Source organism: Gorilla gorilla, chromosome 14 (assembly GCF_029281585.2).
Source record: "Gorilla gorilla gorilla isolate KB3781 chromosome 14, NHGRI_mGorGor1-v2.1_pri, whole genome shotgun sequence".
Classification (NCBI taxonomy): domain Eukaryota; kingdom Metazoa; phylum Chordata; class Mammalia; order Primates; family Hominidae; genus Gorilla; species Gorilla gorilla.
Genome location: NC_073238.2, coordinates 127,715,973 through 127,738,952, shown reverse-complemented (window position 1 = coordinate 127,738,952; position 22,980 = coordinate 127,715,973). Strand labels below are relative to the sequence as shown.

General features: G+C 48.1%; 1 protein-coding gene across 8 annotated transcripts in view; it reads right to left on the bottom strand.

Moving 5' to 3' along the window:
- The window catches only part of ATP11A (ATPase phospholipid transporting 11A), a 196,372-nt gene that overhangs the window by 19,477 nt on the left and 153,915 nt on the right, over positions 1 to 22,980 (bottom strand). For all 8 annotated transcript variants that reach the window (XM_019039791.4, XM_019039792.4, XM_019039793.4 and 5 more), the window contains exons 18-25: positions 15,371 to 15,552; positions 12,043 to 12,294; positions 10,488 to 10,662; positions 8,657 to 8,759; positions 8,287 to 8,432; positions 7,115 to 7,174; positions 6,151 to 6,278; positions 4,128 to 4,263 (exon numbers count right to left, since the gene is read on the bottom strand). In XM_019039791.4, the coding sequence (XP_018895336.3) occupies positions 4,128 to 4,263; positions 6,151 to 6,278; positions 7,115 to 7,174; positions 8,287 to 8,432; positions 8,657 to 8,759; positions 10,488 to 10,662; positions 12,043 to 12,294; positions 15,371 to 15,552 (1,182 nt within the window). The remainder of the gene's footprint in view (positions 1 to 4,127; positions 4,264 to 6,150; positions 6,279 to 7,114; positions 7,175 to 8,286; positions 8,433 to 8,656; positions 8,760 to 10,487; positions 10,663 to 12,042; positions 12,295 to 15,370; positions 15,553 to 22,980) is intronic.

Genomic DNA, 22,980 nt, shown 5'->3' with positions numbered 1-22,980 from the left:
CTCTGCCTCCCACCTGGCCCATACGCGGACCGCTCGTGTTTCAGCTGCTCTCACCGCATGCTACGTCTATCAAAGCACGTTCCGAGCTTTTAACCGTTCACTTAGGAATGTCTTGCTGTTCAACAAATAACTGTTGTCTTCGCGTTCTCATTTGTGGCATCAAAATGAGAAGTTACTATGGCTTACGATGTCAGTGTAGAAAATGCTCCATTGGTGGACTTTTGAAAGAGATGTCCATAATTCTATTGTTCCTCCAATCCTATACAGGATCTATAGACATTCCTATAGAATAATTTAGGTCTTTAAAACAAAGTAGCTCTCACCCAAGAACAATCAATCCCAGAGGGCCTCTGAACTGTAACCCTGTTGGGAGTATCCTGGTTGGAAGGGAGATTCTCAGGGGTGAGCACCCCAACCCCAAATTGCTACATAAGGACCAAGAGAGCTGTCAGCCACTAGGACTGCCCCCAAGTTCCCTGAGTGCTGGCATCACCCCGGGGCTGCACGCGGGTTCCGTGGGGGCTCAAGCTACCTTCCAGGACATAGCCAGGGGCTGGAGGGTATAGCCGGAAGAGACCAGGAAACAGGAGCTAGTAGAAATCCTCGGATCCCAGGAAGGCAGCAGAGCCACAGTGCCCACTGACCACCAGGTGCAGCTGACTGGGGACACGCCAGGGGTCCAGGGATCCGAGAAGGCGGAGACGCTGCAGAGACCCTGCCAGGAAGGCTGAGAGAAGCCCCTGGCACAGCGTTGCCAGCACCTCATTCAGGAGCACAGCCGGGCAGCCCTCCCAGGACAGTGGCGCCCGTGTCCTTGCCCCTGAAGTCCATCTCCGGGGGCTCTTGGGAGGCACCTTCACATTCACGCTGAAATTTGGAACTAGAACAACCCAGAGGCCGCACTGGGCAACACCATGAAGTCTGGTGCCGGACGTCCGGGTATGACCCAGGCCCTGCCCCTCGGGAGCTGACACTGCACAGGGTGTCTAGTCTGTCCGAACTTCTCTTTCCTCAGCTTTCACATGATCTGAACGTCCAGCTGATAGGGTGGTTGTAGTGAACCAGGACGGTGTTTGTGAGAGAAAACTGGAAAATCAAGTGTGGGAAAAAGGGGACTTGCTATTGCCATCGGCAGCCGCCAGGAGCCTGGAATCTCAGTGCTCAGGACACTACCTCTTAGTTCTCTCTAAGGGCTACACGAGATGCTTACGTAAGCCCAACCCGGAGGAAAATCTCATAAAAGATACAAAAGAATCAACAGGTAGCTCTGTTTGATGACGTTCATGGCCTGGTGGCATTCAGGAATTATTCAATTAAAATAAAGACAAAGAAAAAGTTCTAGAAAACTTAAAGCTTTTAAAACAGTGAAATAATATTTGAATGGATTCTCAAGATAGACCTGGTAAAAACTGATTTAAGTGATGACGAAGGATAACAGCAGTGTTTAGTAAAGAGAAATGAAAATGACTAAAGCAGGTAAATGGTGCACAGGACACACAGCAGGACTTTTGTGTTTGAACCCAGCAGTCTGAGGGACAAACACACAGGGAGAGAGGCTAAACAAGGAACGAAGCCGATTTCTGTTTAGAAGTCACCCAGAAGGGGCTGCTGAAGAGGGACTTTCTCCGAGGTCAGCGCTGGTGTCTGCCTGAGGCATTTAAGCAGGGATGGTCTCTGACATCTACCGAATGCCTGGTGTGGCTCTCTCAGGAAGCACAGGGCCCCACCGGGCCTCCCACACATGCCTGTGCTGCCTTTAATTTAAAATCGAGGGAAGCTCCCATGAATCCAGTCAATTCGGAAAACATCCCTGGCTCAACGGGCCACCCTGACATGGAAACCGAGGGAACACAGCAAGGATGTGCGTCAGGAGGCGCACACACCCTTCTAACACAGAGCTAGCTCTGGGGTGCGTGGGGCAGCAGCGGCTAACAGCGTTTCTACCGACAAAGCACACAGGAAGTCACGTTTGAAAATATTTTCGAGAAATATTTCATTTGTAATGCACTCCAAAAACACAGAGAAACGACAAACCCATGATTGTCTTACCATATGTGTGTTGGTAGTCATTATCTGAGGGTGGGAAGGGACGCCAGTGGCAAAAAGAAAAAAGCAAGATACAAATAAAACAAACCCCCAGGGGTTAGGCAAACAACCAGAGAGTGAATGTCCGCTAGAAAACTACAAATCTACTCATCACAGAGGAAGCCGACTAAGTATGGTACTCGGGGAAACCTAACACGGGCTCAACGTGGAATTCATTCCCACATCAAAAACGCAATGTCTAAATGGTATAATGGTACCACTAGGTAACAAGCTGATGGTGAACTGTTAGTTACAGAGATAAAGTCTGAAAACCTCAGCAGGCTGGCCGTGCATGGTGGCTCACGCCTGTAATCCCAGCACTTCGGGAGGCCAAGGCGGGCAGATCACCTGAGGTCAGGAGATGGAGACCATCCTGGCTAACATGGTTAAAACCCCGTCTCTACTAAAAATTCAAAAAGTCAGCCGGGCGTGGTGGCGGGCGCCAGTAGTCCCAGCTACTTGGGAAGCTGAGGCAGGAGAATGGCGTGAACCCAGGAGGTGGAGCTTGCAGTGAGCCAAGATTGCGCCATTGCACTCCAACCTGGGCAACAGAGCGAGACTCCGTCTCAACAACAACAACAACAAAAAACAAAACTTCAGCAGGACATTTCCTTACAGCAACACTGAGCACTCAGATAACACGATCTTTAAAGTGACCCAGAGCTACGCACATGTGGTGATGGACCCCGCTGGGAAGCTGCATGGGCTGCACTGAATTACTGCACAGGTGGTGATGGACCCCGCTGGGAAGCTGCGTGGCCCGCACTGAATTACTGCACAGGTGGTGATGGACCCCGCTGGGAAGCTGCGTGGCCCGCACTGAATTACTGCGCAGGTGGTGATGGACCCCGCTGGGAAGCTGCGTGGCCCGCACTGAATTACTGCGCAGGTGATGATGGACCCCGCTGGGAAGCTGCGTGGCCCGCACTGAATTACTGCGCAGGTGGTGATGGACCCCGCTGGGAAGCTGCGTGGCCCGCACTGAATTACTGCGCAGGTGGTGATGGACCCCGCTGGGAAGCTGCGTGGCCCGCACTGAATTACTGCGCAGGTGGTGATGGACCCCGCTGGGAAGCTGCGTGGCCCGCACTGAATTACTGCGCAGGTGGTGATGGACCCCGCTGGGAAGCTGCGTGGCCCGCACTGAATTACTGCGCAGGTGGTGATGGACCCCGCTGGGAAGCTGCGTGGCCCGCACTGAATTACTGCGCAGGTGGTGATGGACCCCGCTGGGAAGCTGCGTGGCCCGCACTGAATTACTGCGCAGGTGGTGATGGACCCCGCTGGGAAGCTGCGTGGCCCGCACTGAATTACTGCGCAGGTGGTGATGGACCCCGCTGGGAAGCTGCGTGGCCCGCACTGAATTACTGCGCAGGTGGTGATGGACCCCGCTGGGAAGCTGCGTGGCCCGCACTGAATTACTGCGCAGGTGGTGATGGACCCCGCTGGGAAGCTGCGTGGCCCGCACTGAATTACTGCGCAGGTGGTGATGGACCCCGCTGGGAAGCTGCATGGGCTGCACTGAATTATTGCCCATGTGGTGATGGACCCCGCTGGGAAGCTGCGTGGCCTGCACTGAATTACTGCGCAGGTGGTGATGGACCCCGCTGGGAAGCTACGTGGCCTGCACTGAATTACTGCGCGGGTGGTGATGGACCCCGGTGGGAAGCTGCCTGGGCCGCACTGAATTACTGCGCAGGTGGTGATGGACCCCGCTGGGAAGCTGCGTGGCCTGCACTGAATTACTGCGCAGGTGGTGATGGACCCCGCTGGGAAGCTGCGTGGCCTGCACTGAATTACTGCGCAGGTGGTGATGGACCCCGCTGGGAAGCTGCGTGGCTTGCACTGAATTACTGCGCAGGTGGTGATGGACCCCGCTGGGAAGCTGCGCGAGCTGCACTGAATTACTGCGCAGGTGGTGATGGACCCCGCTGGGAAGCTGCATGGGCTGCACTGAATTCTGCTTTGGCAAAATCATCATATGGGCTTGGGAGGGTTTATTCCTAAGCAGCTAAGTCAGTGCTATCGAGCTCTGTACTGACCTGCCCGTTGCTTGTCACAGTTGTATTTTCAAACACGAAATAAGCACCAAAGAAGAACACCAGTGCGTCAAACAGTCCCAGGAGCGTCCAGTAGATGAACACGCGCCAGCGCAGCAGGGCATTCTTGGCGACGTCCCTGGTGAGGAGAAAGGTGCACAGTGTGTGTCGTCGAGAATCAGGGCCCGGCACCTCCCCCAGGCTCTGGGGTGGCCATCCCTGGACGTTGTCTTCATGGGATAAGATGTGCACGGCCAGTAAACATCAAGTTTGTGCTCTGGCCACAAATGTGGCATGTTCGTCACAACCAGCATTTCACTACCCACTCATGTCCTTGGCTAACTTTTGCTCAGATATTTTCTCTCTCATATTCACCGAAATATCGTCATAGGCACAGAGATGCGGCCACACGCTGCTGCTTCTGAAAGTAACGAACAGAGAACACAAGGCACACACCTGACATTCACCGAGCTTGTGACACCTTATGCCTGCTGTGACACCTTACGCCTGACGTGACACCTTACGCCTGCTGTGACACCTTACGCCTGACGTGACACCTTACGCCTGATGTGACACCTTACTCCTGCCTGTTCAATAAGACAGAATTTGCAGGATTCCTTTCAGACACATGTCTAGAACAGTATATCTTCTCCCATTTTCTTAGATTTATTCCCAATTATTAAAGATGTACAACAAACTCAGAAGTTTGCCTTTTTATCATCATCCTTAATCACCTACAGTGATTATTTTTGGATCCAAGCCGTCAAGATCCCACAGAATGGCTAAATATTCTGATGAGGGCAGTGAGGCCGATGCACGGATTCCTGCAGAATCCCAGGCAGGGAAGTGAGTGGTCTTGGCTATGGTGGTGGATGCAGGAAACACGCATGTGAGAAGACTGCACAGAACTGAACACACACATACACGTGTCATGTACACACACGTACATGAGTGCAGGGAAAGCTGGGTGATCTGAATAAGGGAACGGGTGAACGGCACCAACATCAGTACACTGGATGTGATGCTGGACTGCAGTTTCTTGCGTGTCACCACTAAGGGACATGGGATCAGGGCCCACGGAATCTATTATTTCTTACAACTGCATATGGATGTAAAATTATCTGAAAAATAAAATTTTAATTTATGATAGGGTTTGGCTGTGTCCTCACCCAAATCTCATCTTGAATTGTAGCTCCTATGATCCCCACGTGTCATGGGAGGGACCTGGTGGGCAGTGATTGAGTCATGGGGGTGGTTTTTTCCCATGTTGTTCTCATAATAGTGACTAAGTCTCACGATATCTGATGGTTTTATAAAGGAAGGTTCTCCTGCACACGGTCTCCTGTCTGCCACCATGTAAGACGTGCCTTTGCTCCTCATGCCTTCTGTCATGATTGTGAGGCCTCCCCAGCCATGTGGAACTGTGAGTCCATTAAACCTCCTTCCTTCATAAATCACCCAGTCTCAGGTATGTCTTCACAGCAAGATGAAAATGGACTAATACAATTTAAAAGACCATGGAAAACAGTAACATATTGAATCTGCCAGAGACCTTGGGGGCATTTCTGAAATAGCAGAAAAATATCTCTTCCATATTATTTTAAAAAAATAACGGGGAGAAAAGACACCCTGAAACCAGAGCTGTTAATTTTTGTTTTTTTTCTCACTGAATGGAACACACATGGTTTTAAAGGATAACTTAGGCCACAGATTCCCTAGGGTCACAACGAGGAAGACGCTTGTACCCCGGCTCCCTCAGGTCTGTCAGAAAGCACAGGAAAGTGCAAACTGGCTCCACACAGACGTTCCAAATGCAGCGTAAACCATCCAGCAAGACTTGAAGAATCTCCATTTGAGCTATGTTGCTTCCAGTTTAAATAAGCTCCTGACCAAGCAAGAGTATCAGCAGATGCCGAATGCTTCTGGCCCTCAACTGGGGTCTGCCAGGTGGCTATTGGAAGGAACTGCCAGAGTGCTGCCTAGTTATTCTCTCTGCTCTCAGGAGAGGCTGTTTGGAGGATGGTACCTGTACAGGGTCGGGTCTCTCTTGAGCACGTCGATGCCAACATGCTGCTCCATGAGGCTGTACAGGAGGATGGGGAGGGAGGTGAAGCTGATGTTGTAGAGGGTCAGATACGCGGTGTCGTACAAAGTCTGTAAGAGGAAAGTCACAAGAAGTGGCATCTCAGTGCATTGTTACAAACTTTTTGGATCTTTTGATTAAATATATTTTCTTTCTGAAATGCATAGAAAGACCAGAGCGCTTTTCAAAGCTTAACAATATAAACTAGGGTCTGTGATATCAACTGTGATTTCAGGATGAAAGTCACAGCTGGCAAAAAGCCTAACACTGACTCATCCCATTCTATCAGCACAAACTTCAAGAAAAAAAAAAAAAAAGGAAAAAAGTCACAGAAAACATTTGCAATTCTGATTGCCATCTTCAAGCTTCAGTGACTCTGGTCGCAGTCACTTCCCATGAAGGCAGTTGGCCTGCCAACCACTGAGCACACATGTGACAGAAGGAGGTGTCCACCTAGGGCAGATGCCCGGGGGGTCCTTCACCCCTCCCGGATGGGAACTGTCTTCTTCCCCTATGGGCACGTTGCATGTGTTAATGCGCCAGGCACCGGGGTAGCCCATGTCCACAAGGACCTCGAGTTGGAGTTAATTCTTGCAGTGGCGTCAGGATGCCCAGCCCAGCACTGCTGGGCCCTGAGGAGACCACATCATCACTGGCCCGCATCTCAGGGCCACGGCAGTTTCAGAAGACATGGAACAAGCGGCCTCCAGGACGGCAACTCCTCGGCTCCGTGGCTCCCCCTCCCCAGGCCCGACCCTTCACCCCCGCCTGCTGCTGGGCACCCTGGCTTCCTCGTGGTGCCAAGGAGTGCTGCTCATTCCCAAGTCTCCCCTCCCCACAGCAGCCACCCACTGCGGGAAGGAAAAGAAGGCTCAGACAGCCTGTCCCTGAAGACCCTAGGACTGACCTGTTGTGAAAACCCACAGAAGAACTGGTATAAAAACTGAGGGAAGATGAAGCAGACGTTCTGAAAGGCAAGGCAGAACTGTTAGTTCGGTGATGGGACAGAGGGAGGCAGCCGCCACCTACCAACGTGGCCCACCCCACATGGGAGGAGGGATCCACGTGCACCCAGCGTGCGGCAGAACAGCACTAATGGGTTCTAGAAAGCTTTCTCTTATTTCAGGGGCAACTGAAATGCACATGTGACCACGTTTTGGCCACTCAGGACAGACAACGTATAGGGGGAATTTGTCAGCTCCAAGAGAAACAAGAAGGCAATGCAGGTATCAGTATAAACGGGAAAGAATCGAACTGCACAGTGAATAAGGAATTCTAAAATACCCTTCCTCAAACATTTCCACCTGAAAGGTTCTCACTGGTTCCACACTCAATTCTGTGGGGGGAGAAAAGGGCTAGGGGTCTCCTCCCACGGCACGGCAGGCCCTATTTATCCTCAGGGGTACATTCCCATACCCTGGGGGGATGCAGAATCTGCGGATGGTCCTGAACCCTGTCTGTGCTCTAGATGGGTATGTGTGTTCGTACACATACACACCCATGATAAAGTTTAATTTATAAAGTAGGTGCAGTAAAAGAGTAACAACAAAACACAGAATAACTATAATAATATACCGTGATCAAAGTTACATGAATTTGGTCTCTCCCTCCTCCTCTTAAAATATATTATTGTGTCATATTCACCCTTATTCTTGTGATCTGTCAACCTCATCACCAAGACAGCTACAGAGTGACTGAGGGGCAGGTAGTGTACACACAGCATCGGCACACCGGACAAAGGGACAAGCCACATCCCAGGAAGGAGACAGCAGGATGGCGTGAGACTTCATCACGCTGCTCGGAATGGCATGCAATTTAAAACTGAGGAACTGTTTATTTCTGCAATTTTCCGTTTGATATTTTTGGGCATGGGTTGACTGTAGGTAATGGAAACTGTAAAAAGCAAAGTCACAGCTAAGCAGGAGATGACTGCAATCAGATTCACCCCTTCCTTTCTGACAGTTGCTGCTGCTTGGAGATCAATGACCTCTTGTGGCATCAAGTGGCTCAGACAAGGGTCGTGCCACCCTGTGCGTGACCTGCTGCTAAAACCATGAGGGGGAGCGGCGATCCTCCTACCTTATAAAAGAAGTACTGCACGAGCTCAGATATCCTAATGTAATAAAAATGCCCGTGAACAAGCAGCATCTTCTTCAAATGCTTAAACTTTGGGATTGCATAGTCGCTGTTCCTGGCAGCCTGGCGGCCTTCCTTGCCGATGACACCTAGAAGACGGAGGTGAAGGAGCTGAAGAAATGCTTTCTGCACACCACACACAGGGCAGGGACGGGGAGAAGAACGGATGAAACCATCATCATGAGCCTTCCCGGTCACACACGAGGGTGGTGACGGGGGTGTCCTGAATGCACCTGCGTGCTGCCATGGGCCTTTGTCTAGCGAAGGGGTGACCTGGCCACCAGGATGTGCCAGCAGCAAGGACGAAGCTCACCTATGCCCACGTGCGCTTCCAGAATCATGCTGACATCATTTGCACCATCGCCAATTGCTAACGTGATTGGGTGCTCTTTTGAAAATTTGATTAATTTAACAATCTGCAAAAGAAAGAAATGCGGAATTTATCTTCTGTGTTTCACTTCTGAACAGGTTATTCATTCACTAGGCAGAAATAACAAAGATAAAAAGTTAGCCTAGGCAAATAAAAAAATTAACTACTTAGAGCTAATTTACGACATTCTGTTTTCTCCATATACGATAAAACCTTTTTCATATTGAAAGCAAAACAAAATAAAGTAAAAGAAATGAGGTATGATTAAAATGACGTGAGCTGGAAAAGGCTGGTAGACATACTTTGGCGGTAGAGATGTGAGATATATGAAGTAGCTTGTAGTTATTGTTATATTCCTCTATTTAAATATATGGAAAAGTGTGTAAATCCTGGGAAAATATATTTAAATACACAGGGGCAAATGTGAACCCTGCATTCTGTAAGATCACTATTCCAAGGTACTTCAAGCTATTTGGTATAAAGCATCTATTACTAAACATAAACTATTTCTAATGCTATTTTAATTTTCAAATTTGTAATGTGCAAAATCAAATATGACAATTTTATGTAAAAATAATTTCCAAGTTTTTAGTCAACTTCTTTATAATCTTTTCCCCATCTATGTGCCTAAATGTAACAGTTCAAGCTGTAAGAATGAAGAGATGGGGGGAAACATGTGGGTGCCTTCTTGTTTCAAGACAGGAAACTGAAACACAAGTTAATTTGTATGAAATGTTTCAAAAGCCAGTGAGAACTTAAAAAAAGTACTATGCAATACATGAAGAGCGAATGGCAAATCCTTAGTTGCTGTTCCGTTTGGGAAGTAATTCTGTAAGGTTTATGTGCAGTTACGCATGTGAGGGAGAGGAGGACATCAAACCGTCTTCCTCACATGGAAGGTCTGTGAATGCTCTAGGCTCAGCTTGTCATTCTGAGGACCCTGGTTCTGCGTTTTTAGTGAAATTGACAGATTAGTGCACCCACATGCATAAAGGCTCAACTTTTCACCTCCTTGGTTTCCAGAGTTTGTGTGAGACGCATTTTACCTTAACCACTGGGTTGCTCTGACCAATGATGGATTTATTCATGAACAGTTCAAGAGAAATTGGCCTATCATATCTAAAATGTGGTATAACAAAGTCGGAACTTTTCTAGGCTTCCTGATACCAGAAAGACATCCATGTTTACACATATATTCCATAGTGCTTTCAAAACTATTTAAAGAAAAAACTTCAGGTGTGCGTTTCCCACAAGAACATGGCCGCGTGAGACGTTTGGAGTTTGATGGACAAGACAAGTTGAATCCTCGTGGCATTTCCCAACTGCAGCCTTTTCGGCAAATTATTCCCATTTGTAAAGTTGGTGCCCTCATTTGTCTGAGAGGGTTATTTTGAGACTAAATGCATTCGTATCTGTAGGAGGCACACACTAGGTGCTCAGTAATGTCAGCTCCCTTCCCTTACACCTTTAGTGTAGATTCTCAGGAGTGATTGAGATAGCTTTTTTTTTTTAACAGAAGTCAGCCAGGGCAGCTGTCCTGGCCCCTGCATCTGGAAGGGTCATACGTCTGACTGGTCATCACCCACTAATCACGGAGGCTGGTCCGACAAGCAAAACAAGATCTGCGTTTTAAATCTCTATCACGGTTGCTTCTGTTTTTAACAGGTGGTACCCTGCTAGATTGTTTAACAATCTGAGGTGGTGAGACCTAACGGAAGGTTTTCAGCGTTTTGGACGCCCTGACCACCAGATATCGAGGACGGGTGGGCAGCACCTGAGCCTTCTGCAAGGGCGCCATGCGGCAGCAGAGCACCGCGCTGCAGCTCCGGCAGATTTCCAGGAAGAGCTCCCTGTAGTTGCCGGAACTCCCGTCTTCTCGAGGCTTCATTATCAGAGACAGCGCAGCTCCGTCGATAATTAAACCGTAGTCCTGCATATCTGCTGAAAGTCTGTTAGAGTACGTGAGTCAGAAAGATTGCTCGGTCACTAAATCTATAGATTTTAGAAGACTGTATTGTTTTTGGATATCGACAGATGCTACAAATCCATGGGATTAAGAAACTAGTGTTTCTTGTTTTACCAATACAATTTTTATAGTATTGAACATAACACCTTTGTCGATATTTAAGAGTGTATTTTATGAAACATTCCTATTTTAGGTAAAGCAAGTGCAGACTCTCTTTGTGGACTCGTTAAGTCCCTGTACTTTTGAAACAACAGGAAGGCGTTGATCTTGTGGTCTAAGATCTTGGTCAGTCTTTACTCTCAACCTTCTTGGTCACAGTCTTTACAGCTAAGTCCTTGGGTTTCTGCCTGGATGACCTAAGTTGGAAAGAACATGGTCATAATCTCCTCTTTGCTGGGTTTCAAAATGACAAGGAGGCTGGATGTGGTGGCTCACACCTGTAATCCCAGCACTTTGGGAAGCCAAGGCGGGTGGATCACCTGAGGTCAGGAGTTCAAGACCAGCCTGGCCAACATGGTGAAACTCCGTCTCTATTAAAAGATGAGCGCTTTTAATCCCAGCTACTTGGGAAGCTGAGGCAGGAGAATTGTTTGAACCTGGGAGGCGGAGGTCACAGTGAGCCAAGATCACTGCACTCCAGCCTGGGCGACAGAGTGAGGCTCCATCTCAAAAACAAAAAACAAAAAACAACAAAAAAAACCCCTCTAATCCCTAAAAGGAGTTCTGCAGATTGCAGATCAGGTAGAGGGAATTATCTGTGCTATTTATGAATAACTTAACATTTGTGTAAATTAGAGAGCTGCTTTCGCTTTATCTACATGAATGAAACTGAAATGATTCAAATAACATCTAATCTCAGATAATGCATCTAACACCAGTAAGGACAGCATCGATAAAATGTATCTGAATAAACTACTGAATATTCTTGGGAAAAAAACAACTCTTGGGCATGTACCACTTCGTCTTAGACGAACAACCATGCATTATTAATATCTCTACTTCCTCCAGCAGATGCTTGAAGGTGCCTGAAGCAGAGCCCCTAAGTCTCAGAAACAGATGAGAATTATCCCACTCAAAATATTTTATCCATCATGTCTTTTTGCATCTGTTAGCCGGCAGTGTGAAACTGAACATACACACATACACACACATATGTGAAAAAGACACATCACAATTGCTGGAAAAAACAGCCCGTTTTGTTCCCAGTGTTCACCTGACCCCTAAGAAGCTGGCATTAATGCCCCAGGGGAGAACTGAATTCCCAGTAGAGACAATGCGGTTCCCTGACTTGCAGGTGAAGGCCACTGGGTCTGAAGCCCCTTTTGCGGGAGTGTGGGGGTGGGGGCGGGGACGCGCTGCCTACCCGGAGAGGTTGTCTCTGGTCAGGCTCCCGCTGTGGCGCAGGACCGTCTTGCTCAGCTCGAACAGGACGTCGTGCAGGCTCTGCTCCTCGATCCTCTTGGTGGTCAGCTCCAGCAGCTGCGTGTTCCTGCGGAAGAGCTTGCAGGCGTAGCACGTGGCCGCGGCCGTCTCCATCTTGTCTCCCGTGAGAACCCAGACCTTGATCCCGGCCTTCTGCAGGGCCTCGATGGTGTCCGCAGCTTTCTCCTGCAGCCTGAGGGAGGCAAAACCAAACACAGCATAGAGAAAAGTCAGTGCTGACCCAGGAAATCCAAATAAGGAACTGCAGAAACTTGCAAAGCTGTCAAAATATCGTAGCCCCTCAAAATCAAAACACTCCACTCTGTGGCTCATGATCTCACCACAAAGTACCGAAGCAGCTTCTGAAGGTCTGAACTAGTGTTTCACAGCGAAACACTTCCTAACAGCAGAGAGATAAACATGGATCAAACATTTGAGAAGTAAAGGGCTGTCTTGTGTCACTGACGTCTGACAAGCCTGGCAGTTTTGTGTGTAGGTGGGACACACGACCTGGGGAGGGTTTCAGGAAATTATAACCACCACCAAAAATGTCTCAACCATGGAAAGATGGGATCTGAACTCAAGGTGGTCAGGAATATTGATTGTCTTTTGTTTTGCATAAACTGTTCTAAGTCTGTCACTTAGAACCCACTTGGGGTCCAGGTACCTCTAAATAATATAAAATACTGAGAATAACACTAGTGATTCTATGGCCAACAGGTACCATGGGCTTGCCACATGCCAGGCCTGTGTGACACTTCCTATGTGCAATCTTTCATGCTTACCACGATGTCACAAGTAAGGACGTTAGCGTCACACCCATTTACATATGGAAAACCCAAAGCCTGCAGACGCTGCAGAAGGTATCGGGGGTAAGCGGCTCTTCTGACACCAGTCAGACCACTTCCCTCTCCTTGGGAGATCTGGGGTCAAACCATGTTTGCCTCATTTTGGGGCCTGCATTTTTTCTAAGTTTCAGACTTTACTTTCGTGTGAAGTAGCGTGCCATGCTTCTAGAAAGTATGAAAGGAATGGATTTAAATTCTAACTGGAATGATCTGGTTAGGTTATGGGAAGAACTTCCTAGCTAAAAGTCTCAAGATCAGACAATCATAGTATTCTACAGATGAAAAAAAAGCCTGTAATTTTATGTGTGTGTATGTATGTATATATATATGTGTGTGTGTGTGTGTGTGTATATGTGTGTGTGCATATATATATAGAGAGAGAGAGAGAGAGAAAGAGAGTGAGCAAGAGAACGAGAGAACGCCTTGTTATGTTGCCCAGGCTAGGGTACAGTGGTATGATCTCCGCTCACCGCAGCCTCCAACTCCTGGGCTCAAGCGATCCTCCCTCCTCAGCCTCCCAAGTAGCTAGGACAACAGGTGCCTGCTACCATGCTTGACTAATTAAAAAAAAATTCAAGAGATGGGATCTCACTATATTGCCCAGGCTGGGCTCAAACTCCTGGCCTTAATCAATCCTCCTGCATCAGCCTCCCAAATTGTGAGGATTACAAGCGTGCTCCACCGGGCCTGGCCCTGTTTACAAGCGTGCTCCACCGGGCCTGGCCCTACAATTCGATTCAAAAGGAAGCTGAGGCTCAGAGATGTTTCACACTTGCTGACTGGAGATTTTAAGGAAATAATTTATAAGCAAGCATCATCACGTCAAAGCCACTGAGACACCCCCCACCAGGCATTAACTCTCCACTCTTCTACATTCCCATTCCAGTCAAGTCAACCTGCCCCCCACCCCAGGGGCTCTGTCCCATCTGCTCTGCTGGAGGCATCCCCACGCTCCTCCACCACGGCCTCTAAAGATCGACCCAGCTGCTCCCCAGGCAAACACCATCCTACGGACACCCCTCTTCTCCTGGACAGAGAGCAGGTGAGTGACTGGCCACTAGAGCAAGGACGCAGCCCCCAGCAGCACCAGCAGCAAAGCCTTTCGGCGGCCGTGGCCCTGCGCTCTGAAGCCTTCCCGCGTGCAAGTCGCGTTCTTTACACGGTGCTCTGTGCGCTTACTCTGGACTGAACAGGGGAGCGTGACTTCAAAACAAAACAAAACACAAAACCACCAAACCAAAACTTCCCACTTCGCCTAATACTCCATTCAGATTGAGAACTCAAGGAATATTTGTTCAACAAGCTCAGAAAATGCAGGGTTAGTGATAAGGATTTCAGTTTTGGACCAAAATGGATCTTAAAGACTTTCAAACTTGATGCCTTTAACCTCTTCTAGGAGATAAACTCCCAGTGAACTTTCTGAAGTTTCTGCTTCATTCTCATCAATTGGGGCATTTTTTTTTCTTTCATCCATTCCTACAAACCACTGAAATCCATGCCTTTCACTCAGCTCTGAAAGCACCATGTGGACCAGACGACTGTTTCTTAGTGGCCTCAGCCTCAAACAACTTTCAGTCCCCATTGTGGAGCTGGGGCACACTGGCAGCTCTTGCCTTAGAGGTACCTGAAAATCTGTAATTGGTAATTTTGCCAGTTATGATGATTATTAGTTTTTGTAATTTTCTACTTCATTAAGTTTTTTCAAGTAATGATAAACACATTGAGTATGTAATGATCTAAGAAGTAATACCAGTATTTGGAAAGAACTAGCAACAAGTTTAGGAACAGAGTTAGTTGTTGATTCCATTCTAAAGAGTAATTACAGTCAGGCATGACTGCTCATGCCTGCAATTCCAGCACTTTCAGAGGCTGAGGTGGGAGGACTGCTTGAGGCCAGGAATTTGAGACTAGCCTGGGCAACACAGTGAGATCCTATCTCTACAAAAAATATAAAAAATTAGCCAGGCATGGTGGTATGTGCTTGAAGTTCTAGCTACTCAGGAGGCTGAGAAGGGAGGACAGCTTGAGCCTAGGAGTTTAGACTGCAGTGAGTTGTGATGGTACCACTGCACTCCAGCCTGGGCAACACAGCAAGATGCCATCCCTTAAAAAAAAAAAAGAATTTGTAAGAGCCTTCTATCTTGCCTGTTCATAATATGATATGACAAAGCTATTTTCACTACTTCCTGGGAAAGTGTGCTTTCAGGCATCTTATTCATGGACAACAAAATATCCCCCAGGCATGACCTTCCTGACATGACTCCAGGGTGTAGCAAGACCCCTAGCCTCTCCCTGAGCCGCAAACACGCCCCGTCGGCTGTGCGGATGGCCTCCCTCCCGTCCACTCGCCCTCACACGCCCTGGGCCGTCGGCCTGCATCCCAGTTTGTCTCTCAGGACGGGATGCATGCGTTTACTTTACCGGTCCTCAACAGCTGTAGCACCAAGCAGAGTAAGATCTTTCTCTATTTGCTCATAGGCTTCTGCTAACTTTTTCTCTCGATCTTGAAGGGCTACTTTGGCAGCCTGCAGCAGCTTACAAATGCCTTCATATTCTTCTTGGATCAGCCTTTTATAAGCAACACACAAAGTTCGGAGCCCCTCCTGCAGAACACAATGCAGCGTTTAGCACGAATTCAAGGTGTCACTTGCTGAAATATTACGCTCCACGGCCTTCCCAGTATCCCTTCTCTCATTAGACTAACTAACCCAAGAATTGTAACCCTTTCAAAACTTACAGTACTAAGTAAACAAAGAAAGAAAGATTATAACCAAACCAAATCTTGAAAGGAGTAAGTCATCAACAAGTGAATTATTTAAGTCCACATTAAATACCAAGAATCATTATGGATCACAGCATTTTCAGACTAGAAAGCCTGGAAATAAGTAATAGAAATCAGAGTCATCTACCAAAAGATAAAATTTGTTCCTTTATCTTGACAAATGCAGAGTTAAATTTAACCTTTTTTTAAGGATAATCATTTGTAATTTTATGGGCAATATCAAGTGATATTTCTAAAGTAAACATGTTTTATGTGGGAAGTTTGTAAGGTAGGTTGTTCTTTCACAATGAAGGAAACCTGCCAGGTTATTTATCAAAATCATTGGTTGCACAGGAACAAAAGAAATTAAGAATCACAAATTCCTTACTGTGATCATCATTCTGGATGTCACCATACAGAGGGAATGCAGCCGCCACCAGCAAGACACAAGGAACGGGGGCAGAGGCTGAAGCAGCCACACAGGGGGCAGTTTACAGATGAACCTCTTCATTCCATCAGTCAAGGCTGCTGAGCACGACCGTCACAGAGGTTCACCTGATCATCTAGGGTGTTCCCCTCCCGTTTTCCCTGCTCCTTCAGCCCCAGCCCTACTGATAATAGTAAAAGAACCATAATCCTCCCAAATAACCATTTTAAAATCCAGCAGAATGCTGGTTTGTAAGAGTTGAAACAATGTTTTCCGTTCTATGAGATGAAGCGTCTCCTAACTCTCAGGGAAGGCTCATATTTATCACTAGTTCCGACCTCTTAACTCGTGTGGACAGAACTGCCACTGGGTCAACGGCTGTCATGGCCCTTGAGCTCTCGAAAGCCAGAAGTTGGGAAAGGGGGAGTTGAAGAAGTCAGAACACAAGACAGGGTCTATGTGTGCCTGAGTCCTGTTCTCCAGGAACATTCTGGAACTCCTTCCTTCCCATCCTCCAGATATTGTCTCCTGGTCAAGAATAAGTGAGAAGCCAGTGGACCCGTCTCAGAGGAAAGTAGCACTGAACAGACGCTGCTCAGCCGCCCCAGCCTCACCTCCTGCTGAGCACACGACCTTGCAGCTTTCTGCTCACGGGTTTGCCTCTATTGTTAGGCACTGGGTTCTCTGGCTGTGGGCACTGTGTCTGACTTCACCACTGAATCCCTGGCACACAGCCAAAACTCAACAACGTTTGCTGAATAAATAAGTAGTTGAAATTAGATCTTTTGTGCACCTGTTGATCAAGTTACAGATTGGAGACATAAATGCGAATTGCAGAATGAATTCTCTGACTTTTCCTAAGAGGCAATAAAACATACAAGATATATAGCTTCAATCTGAAACCAGAAAAATTGCATAACAAGAAAATGGTTTTACAGGATAATAACCCAAAATGGTCCCAGAACTTAGGTTGCTGTGAGTGGTAAGCAGAAGCTTTTGGAAATAAATATGTTGCTGCTTTTAAAAGTCAATCAGGGACTTTCTCTTGTGGTAACACAGAACAGAAATACTTTTTTCTATTCCTCGTGCTAAGTACTACAAAAACCCTGGACACAGCACATAAAACAAAGCCAGACAAATACCCTACAAGAAAACTGTAGAACAATATCCCTTAGAAATATAGATGCAAATATGCTCAACAAAATACTAGCAAACTGAATCCAATGGCACATTGAGAGGATCATACACCACGACCAAGTGGGGTTTATTCCAGGAATGCAAAAGTGAGTCAGCATGAAAGTCAATGCAATACATGACATAAATCCCACAGGATCATCTCAACTGATGCAGAAAGGGCATCTGAAAAAAACCCAGCACCTTTTGGTGATAAAACCACTTAATAAACTGGGGAGAGAAGAAACCTCCTCAACGTGGTAAAAACCACTTAAGTGAAAAAACCAGCAGGGCATGATGGCTCACGCCCGTAATCCCAGCACTTTGGGAGGCTGAGGTGGGCAGATCACCTGAGGTCAGGAATTCAAGACCAGACTGGCCAACGTGGTGAAACCCCATCTCTACTAAAAATACAAAAATTAGCCAGGCGTGGTGGTGCATGCCTATAATCCCAGTTACTCGGGAGGCTAAGGCAAGAGAATGGCTTGAACCCAGGAGGCAGAGGTTGCAGTGAGCCGAGATCCTGCCATTGCACTCCAGCCTGGGCGACAAGAGCAAAACTCTGCCTCAAAAAAAAGAAAAGAAAAACCTACAGCTAACATCACCCTCCATGGTGAAGGACTGAAAGCTTTTCCGTAGGATCAGGAACAAGACAGGGATGCCTGCTTTTGCCACTTCTATTCAACAGAGTATTAGATGCTCTAAGTGAGAGGATTAGGCTATAAAGAGAAAAAGAAAGTTTCCACATTAGAAAGGATGCCTTTCTAAGGCCTATTTGCAGATGACATGATCCTATATCTAGAAGACCATGAAGAATGTGCTCCCCGCTAACTGAATTCAGCAAAGACACAGGGTACAAAGTCAACACACGAAAACTAGTGGCATTTCTATACACTACCAATGAACAATATGAAAAGGAAATTAAAAAAAAATTCCACTTCAGTAGCATCAACAAAAGTAAAATACTTATGAATAAATTTAACCAAGGAGGTAAAAGACTCGAGGCTGAAAAATACCATAGTTTGCTGAAAGAAATTATAAAATACCTAAATAAATGGAAAGATATCCCAAGTTCATGGATTGTTAAGATGACAACACTACCCAAAGTGATCTACTGATTAAATGAAATCCTATCAACATCCCAATGGCTCTTCCCTCCCGCCCTTCCTCCGTTTCTTTTTTTGAGACAGGGTCTTACTCAGTTGCCCATGGAAACATGCAGTGGTGCCATCACGGCTCACTACTGCTTTAAACTTCTGTGCTCAAGCGACCCTTCCATCTCATCCTGCCTAGTAGCTAGGAGCACAGATGTGTGCCTCCACCCCTGGCTGATTTTCCTTTTGTATGTTTTGTAGAGGCAGGGTCTTGCTATGTTTCCCAGGCTGGTCTCAAACTTCTGGCCTCAAGTGATCCTTATGCCTCAGCCTCCCAAAGTGCTGGAATTATAAGTATGAGCCACCGTACCTGGCCCCCAGTGGCATTTTCTGCACAAATGAAAAAGCCCATCCTAAAATTCCTATTAAATCTCAAGAGGTTCAGAATAGCCAAACCATTTTATAACAGAAGAACAAAGTTGAAAGACTCACACATCCTGGTTTCAAAGCCTGCTAGAAACTGACAGTAATCAAAACAGCGGGAACTGGGATAAAGACAGACATAGAGAAAATGGGATGGAACAGAGAGCCCAAAAATAAACTTCCAGGTAAGTAATCAAATGCTTTTCAGCAAGAGTGTCAGTATCACTCAGTGGGAGAGGAGAGTCTTCACCAAATGGTGCTGGGAAAACTGGATAACTGCACGCAGGGAAATAAAGTAGGACCCTCACTTTATGGAAGATGCAAAAATTAGCCAAACATGGATTACACTCCTACATTTAAGAGCTAAAACTAGAAAACTTATAGAAAAAAACACAGTGGTGGCAAATCTTCATCATCTTGGATTTCATAGCAGTTTCTTCGATATGACACCAAGCACAGCCAGCGAAAGGAGAAATAAACTGGACTCGAAGGACACACAGGCCCCTCTGGACTGTCTTTCTACTTATTTTAACTTCTCCTAAATCTGTAATTATTTCAAAATAAAATGCTGCCAACCGAGGGGGCACTGCAAGTGCGCAGCTCACTACCTGGAGAGCTTTCAGGCCGAGGCTCGGGCAGCGGAACGTAGTCGGAGCCAGTGAATTCCCTGAGTTATGGGGCAGACCTGGGTGTCAAGGGAACAAGCACCAGAGTTCCTAGGATGGAGTGGATGCCAGAGGCTGTGGACGGCCCCTCAAGCACCTGCAACTGTGAGGAAGCTCCTGGAGGCCTGCAACAAGCCATTAGGAGGAGGGTGGGACAGCCTGCTGCCAGGAGGCATGGCCACTCACCAGGCACAGCGCTCAGGGCCTGGCAGGCTGGGGAGCACCACCCGGGGCAGGCACTGCTGTGGGTCTGCTGGACATCACGAAGGCACGGCCTGAAAGGAACAGACTGTTCCCAGGAACTCAGCCACACCCCAGAACAAGATTTAAGATCTCCAGGAGGACCACGATACCCAGCATCCAACAAAGCTCACAGGCAGGCATCCGGCCACAGGCCACCATCACGCAGGGGCACCGTCCCTGCCCCAAACAAGGGGACTGTGCAACACTGTGGCTGGTCCAGAGCCGGCAGCAGGGGTGCAGTTAGCGAGGAGGATTTAAACAGTCACTGCCACCGTATCACACACGTCCCATCCGTTAGCGAGGAGGATTTAAACAGTCACCGCAATCGTTATCACACACGCCCCATGTTAAGTAGGGGCATGAGGATACAAAACCACGCTGGTGGAATTTCTAGACATGAAAACTCCGATGTTTGAGGAGAGGGGTGTCCTGCGTGGGGTGCTGACAGGTTAGACGCCGCACGGGAAAGACTCGTGACATGGCAACAGAAACTGTCTCTAAAGAAACGTGGAAAACCTTAAAGGGAAAAGCCTTTGTAAGCGGTGAGACAACATCCGGCAGTTGAGTACATGGGTCCTGGAACTGCTGAAAGGGAGCAAGGAAGAAAATAATCTGTAGAATAATTGCTGAAAAATTTTAAACTTGATGAAACCCCACAGATCCAAGATGCTCAAGACTGCTGAGCGAAGAAACAGCATCACTCCACCAAGGCATCCCATCATGAAACACCTCAAAAGCAGCCAGAAAAGGGAAGCTGTGGAAAGAGAAATGAAGACGCTCTGACAGGAGGGTCCCCAGAAGAAAAGGACACATCGGCTCAGCCCCAGACACGCACAGCAGGCGGCCCGCAGCAGCTGCTTCCAAAACAGCCCCAACTGGAAATAACCCAATGTCTACCAACAGGCGGAAGAATCAAGAAACTGGTCCATCCGTAGAAAGAACTAGCACTGCGAGTGCCCGGCAAATGAACGAGTGCTGCTAGTGCCGGCAACTGGACTGGTGTGTATCGCTAGTGCCAGCAACTGGACTGGTTAGTACCGCTAGTGCCTGGTAACTGGATTGGTTAGTACTGCTAGTGCTGGCAACTGGAGTGGTTAGTACCATTAGTGCTGGCAACTGGACTGGTTAGTACTGCTAGTGCCCGACAACTGTACTGATTAGTACCGCTAGTGCCTGGTAACTGAACTGGTTAGTACCGCTAGTGCCAGCAACTGGACTGGTTAGTACCGCTAGTGCCGGCAACTGGACTGGTTAGTACCGCTAATGCCTGGTAACTGGACTGGTTAGAACCACTAGTACCAGCAACTGGACTGGTTAGTACCGCTAGTGCCTGGTAACTGGACTGGTTAGAACCACTAGTGCCAGCAACTGGACTGGTTAGTACCGCTAGTGCCTGGTAACTGGACTGGTTAGAACCACTAGTGCCAGCAACTGGACTGGTTAGTACCGCTAGTGCCGGCAACTGGACTGGTTAGTACCGCTAGTGCCTGGTAACTGGACTGGTTAGAACCACTAATGCCTGGCAACTGGACTGAATAGTACCGCTAGTGCTGGCAACTGGACTGGTTAGTACTGCTAGTGCCCGGCAACTGGACTGGTTAGTATCACTAGTGCCCGGCAAATGGAATGGTTAGTACTGCTAGTGCCTGGAAACTGGACTGGTTAGTACTGCTAGCACCTGGCAACTGGACTGGTTAGTACTGCTACTGGCACTTGGACTAGTACTAGTACCACTAGTGGCTGGCAACTGGACTGGTCTGTACCACCAGTGCCCAGTAACTGGACTGGTTAGTATGTCTAGTGCCCGGTAACTGGACTAGTACTGCTAGCGGCTGGCAACTGGACTGATTAGTACCACTGGTACCTGGCACTTGGACTAGTACTGCTAGTGCCCAGCAACTGGACTGGTTAGTATGGCTAGTGCCCAGTAACTGGACTAGTACCACTAGCAGTTGGCAACTGGACTGATTAGTACTGTTAGTGCCCAGCAACTGGACTGGTTAGTACCACTAACACCCGGCAACTGGACTGGTTAGTACCGCTAGCGCCCGGCAACTGGACTGGTTAGGACCACTAGCCTGGCAACTGGACTGGTTAGTACTTCTAGCGCCTGGCAACTGGACTGGTTAGTACTGCTAGTACCCGGCACTTGGACTAGTACTGCTAGTGGTACTTGGACTAGCGGCCACTGAACTAGTACCGCTAGTGCTCGGCAACTGAACGAGTGCTGCTGTTCATCACGACAGAAATGAATGGGCCCACACAGCCGAGTCTCAGCAGTTATGGGAGTGAAAGCCGCCGGATACAACAGCCGCCTTTTGTGATTCTGCTGATAGGAAGCTCCAGAAGGTGGGCACGAATCTGCAGTGACGGCGAGTGAAGCGGTGGTCTGCAGCGAGTGGGAGTTGGCAGGGATGGGAGTATGAGGGCGCGAGACAGTCTCTAGGGTGAGGGATGCATCCCCTTCCCAACAGGCAAAGCCTCCACCTGTGTGTTCGTGTGTCAATGCCCTTGCTGCTCTCGCATTTTAAATATGTATAGATCAATGTATGGCAATTACATCTCAAGACTTTCTGAAACAAGCAGCAAGTGGACTTTAAAATCATCACAATTCACACAATCATGCGCCTACTCTCCCGGGCAGCAGCAGTGGGGATCCAGCAGGTGGAAGATATTTGGGACTCAGGCCATGAAGACCCTCCATGGAGGACCAGTCACCTGTGACCTGTAGCCATCGTGTGCTCAGCATGGCACGGCGACCACGTCACAGCAAAGCACAGCCTCGCGCTGTTGGAAAGTGAGCTGCAGATGGAACTGCCCCCTCAGGAGCCCCCACATGCCCCTGTACTGAGGCTCATTGTGTGTCGAAGCGCAGGACGCTTGTGCTGCTCAGAGGAACCCGCTCGGCTCCCACCCTGCAGCTCTGTGGCTGGTGGAAGTCAGTGATGTATTTTCCAGATCCCTCACGGAGAAGTTCAACAATCCTTAACCTGCTGCTGATTTATGGATTCCTGTTGGCTCCAACGCAGCTACTTTGTAGTGCCAGGAGCTGTTTCAATAGCAACGTAAAGATGATGATCCGCACGTCGACAGCATTCCACGAAGTTCACAGGTTCTGGCTGCTGCAAGCACGGGCTCGCGAGCGAAAGGGCTCCTGTCCATCGGCAGGAATTCTTAATGCTCTGACATCTACAGTAATCAAGTGTTGCGACTGACGGCGAGGACAAACATTGCTTTACATTTAA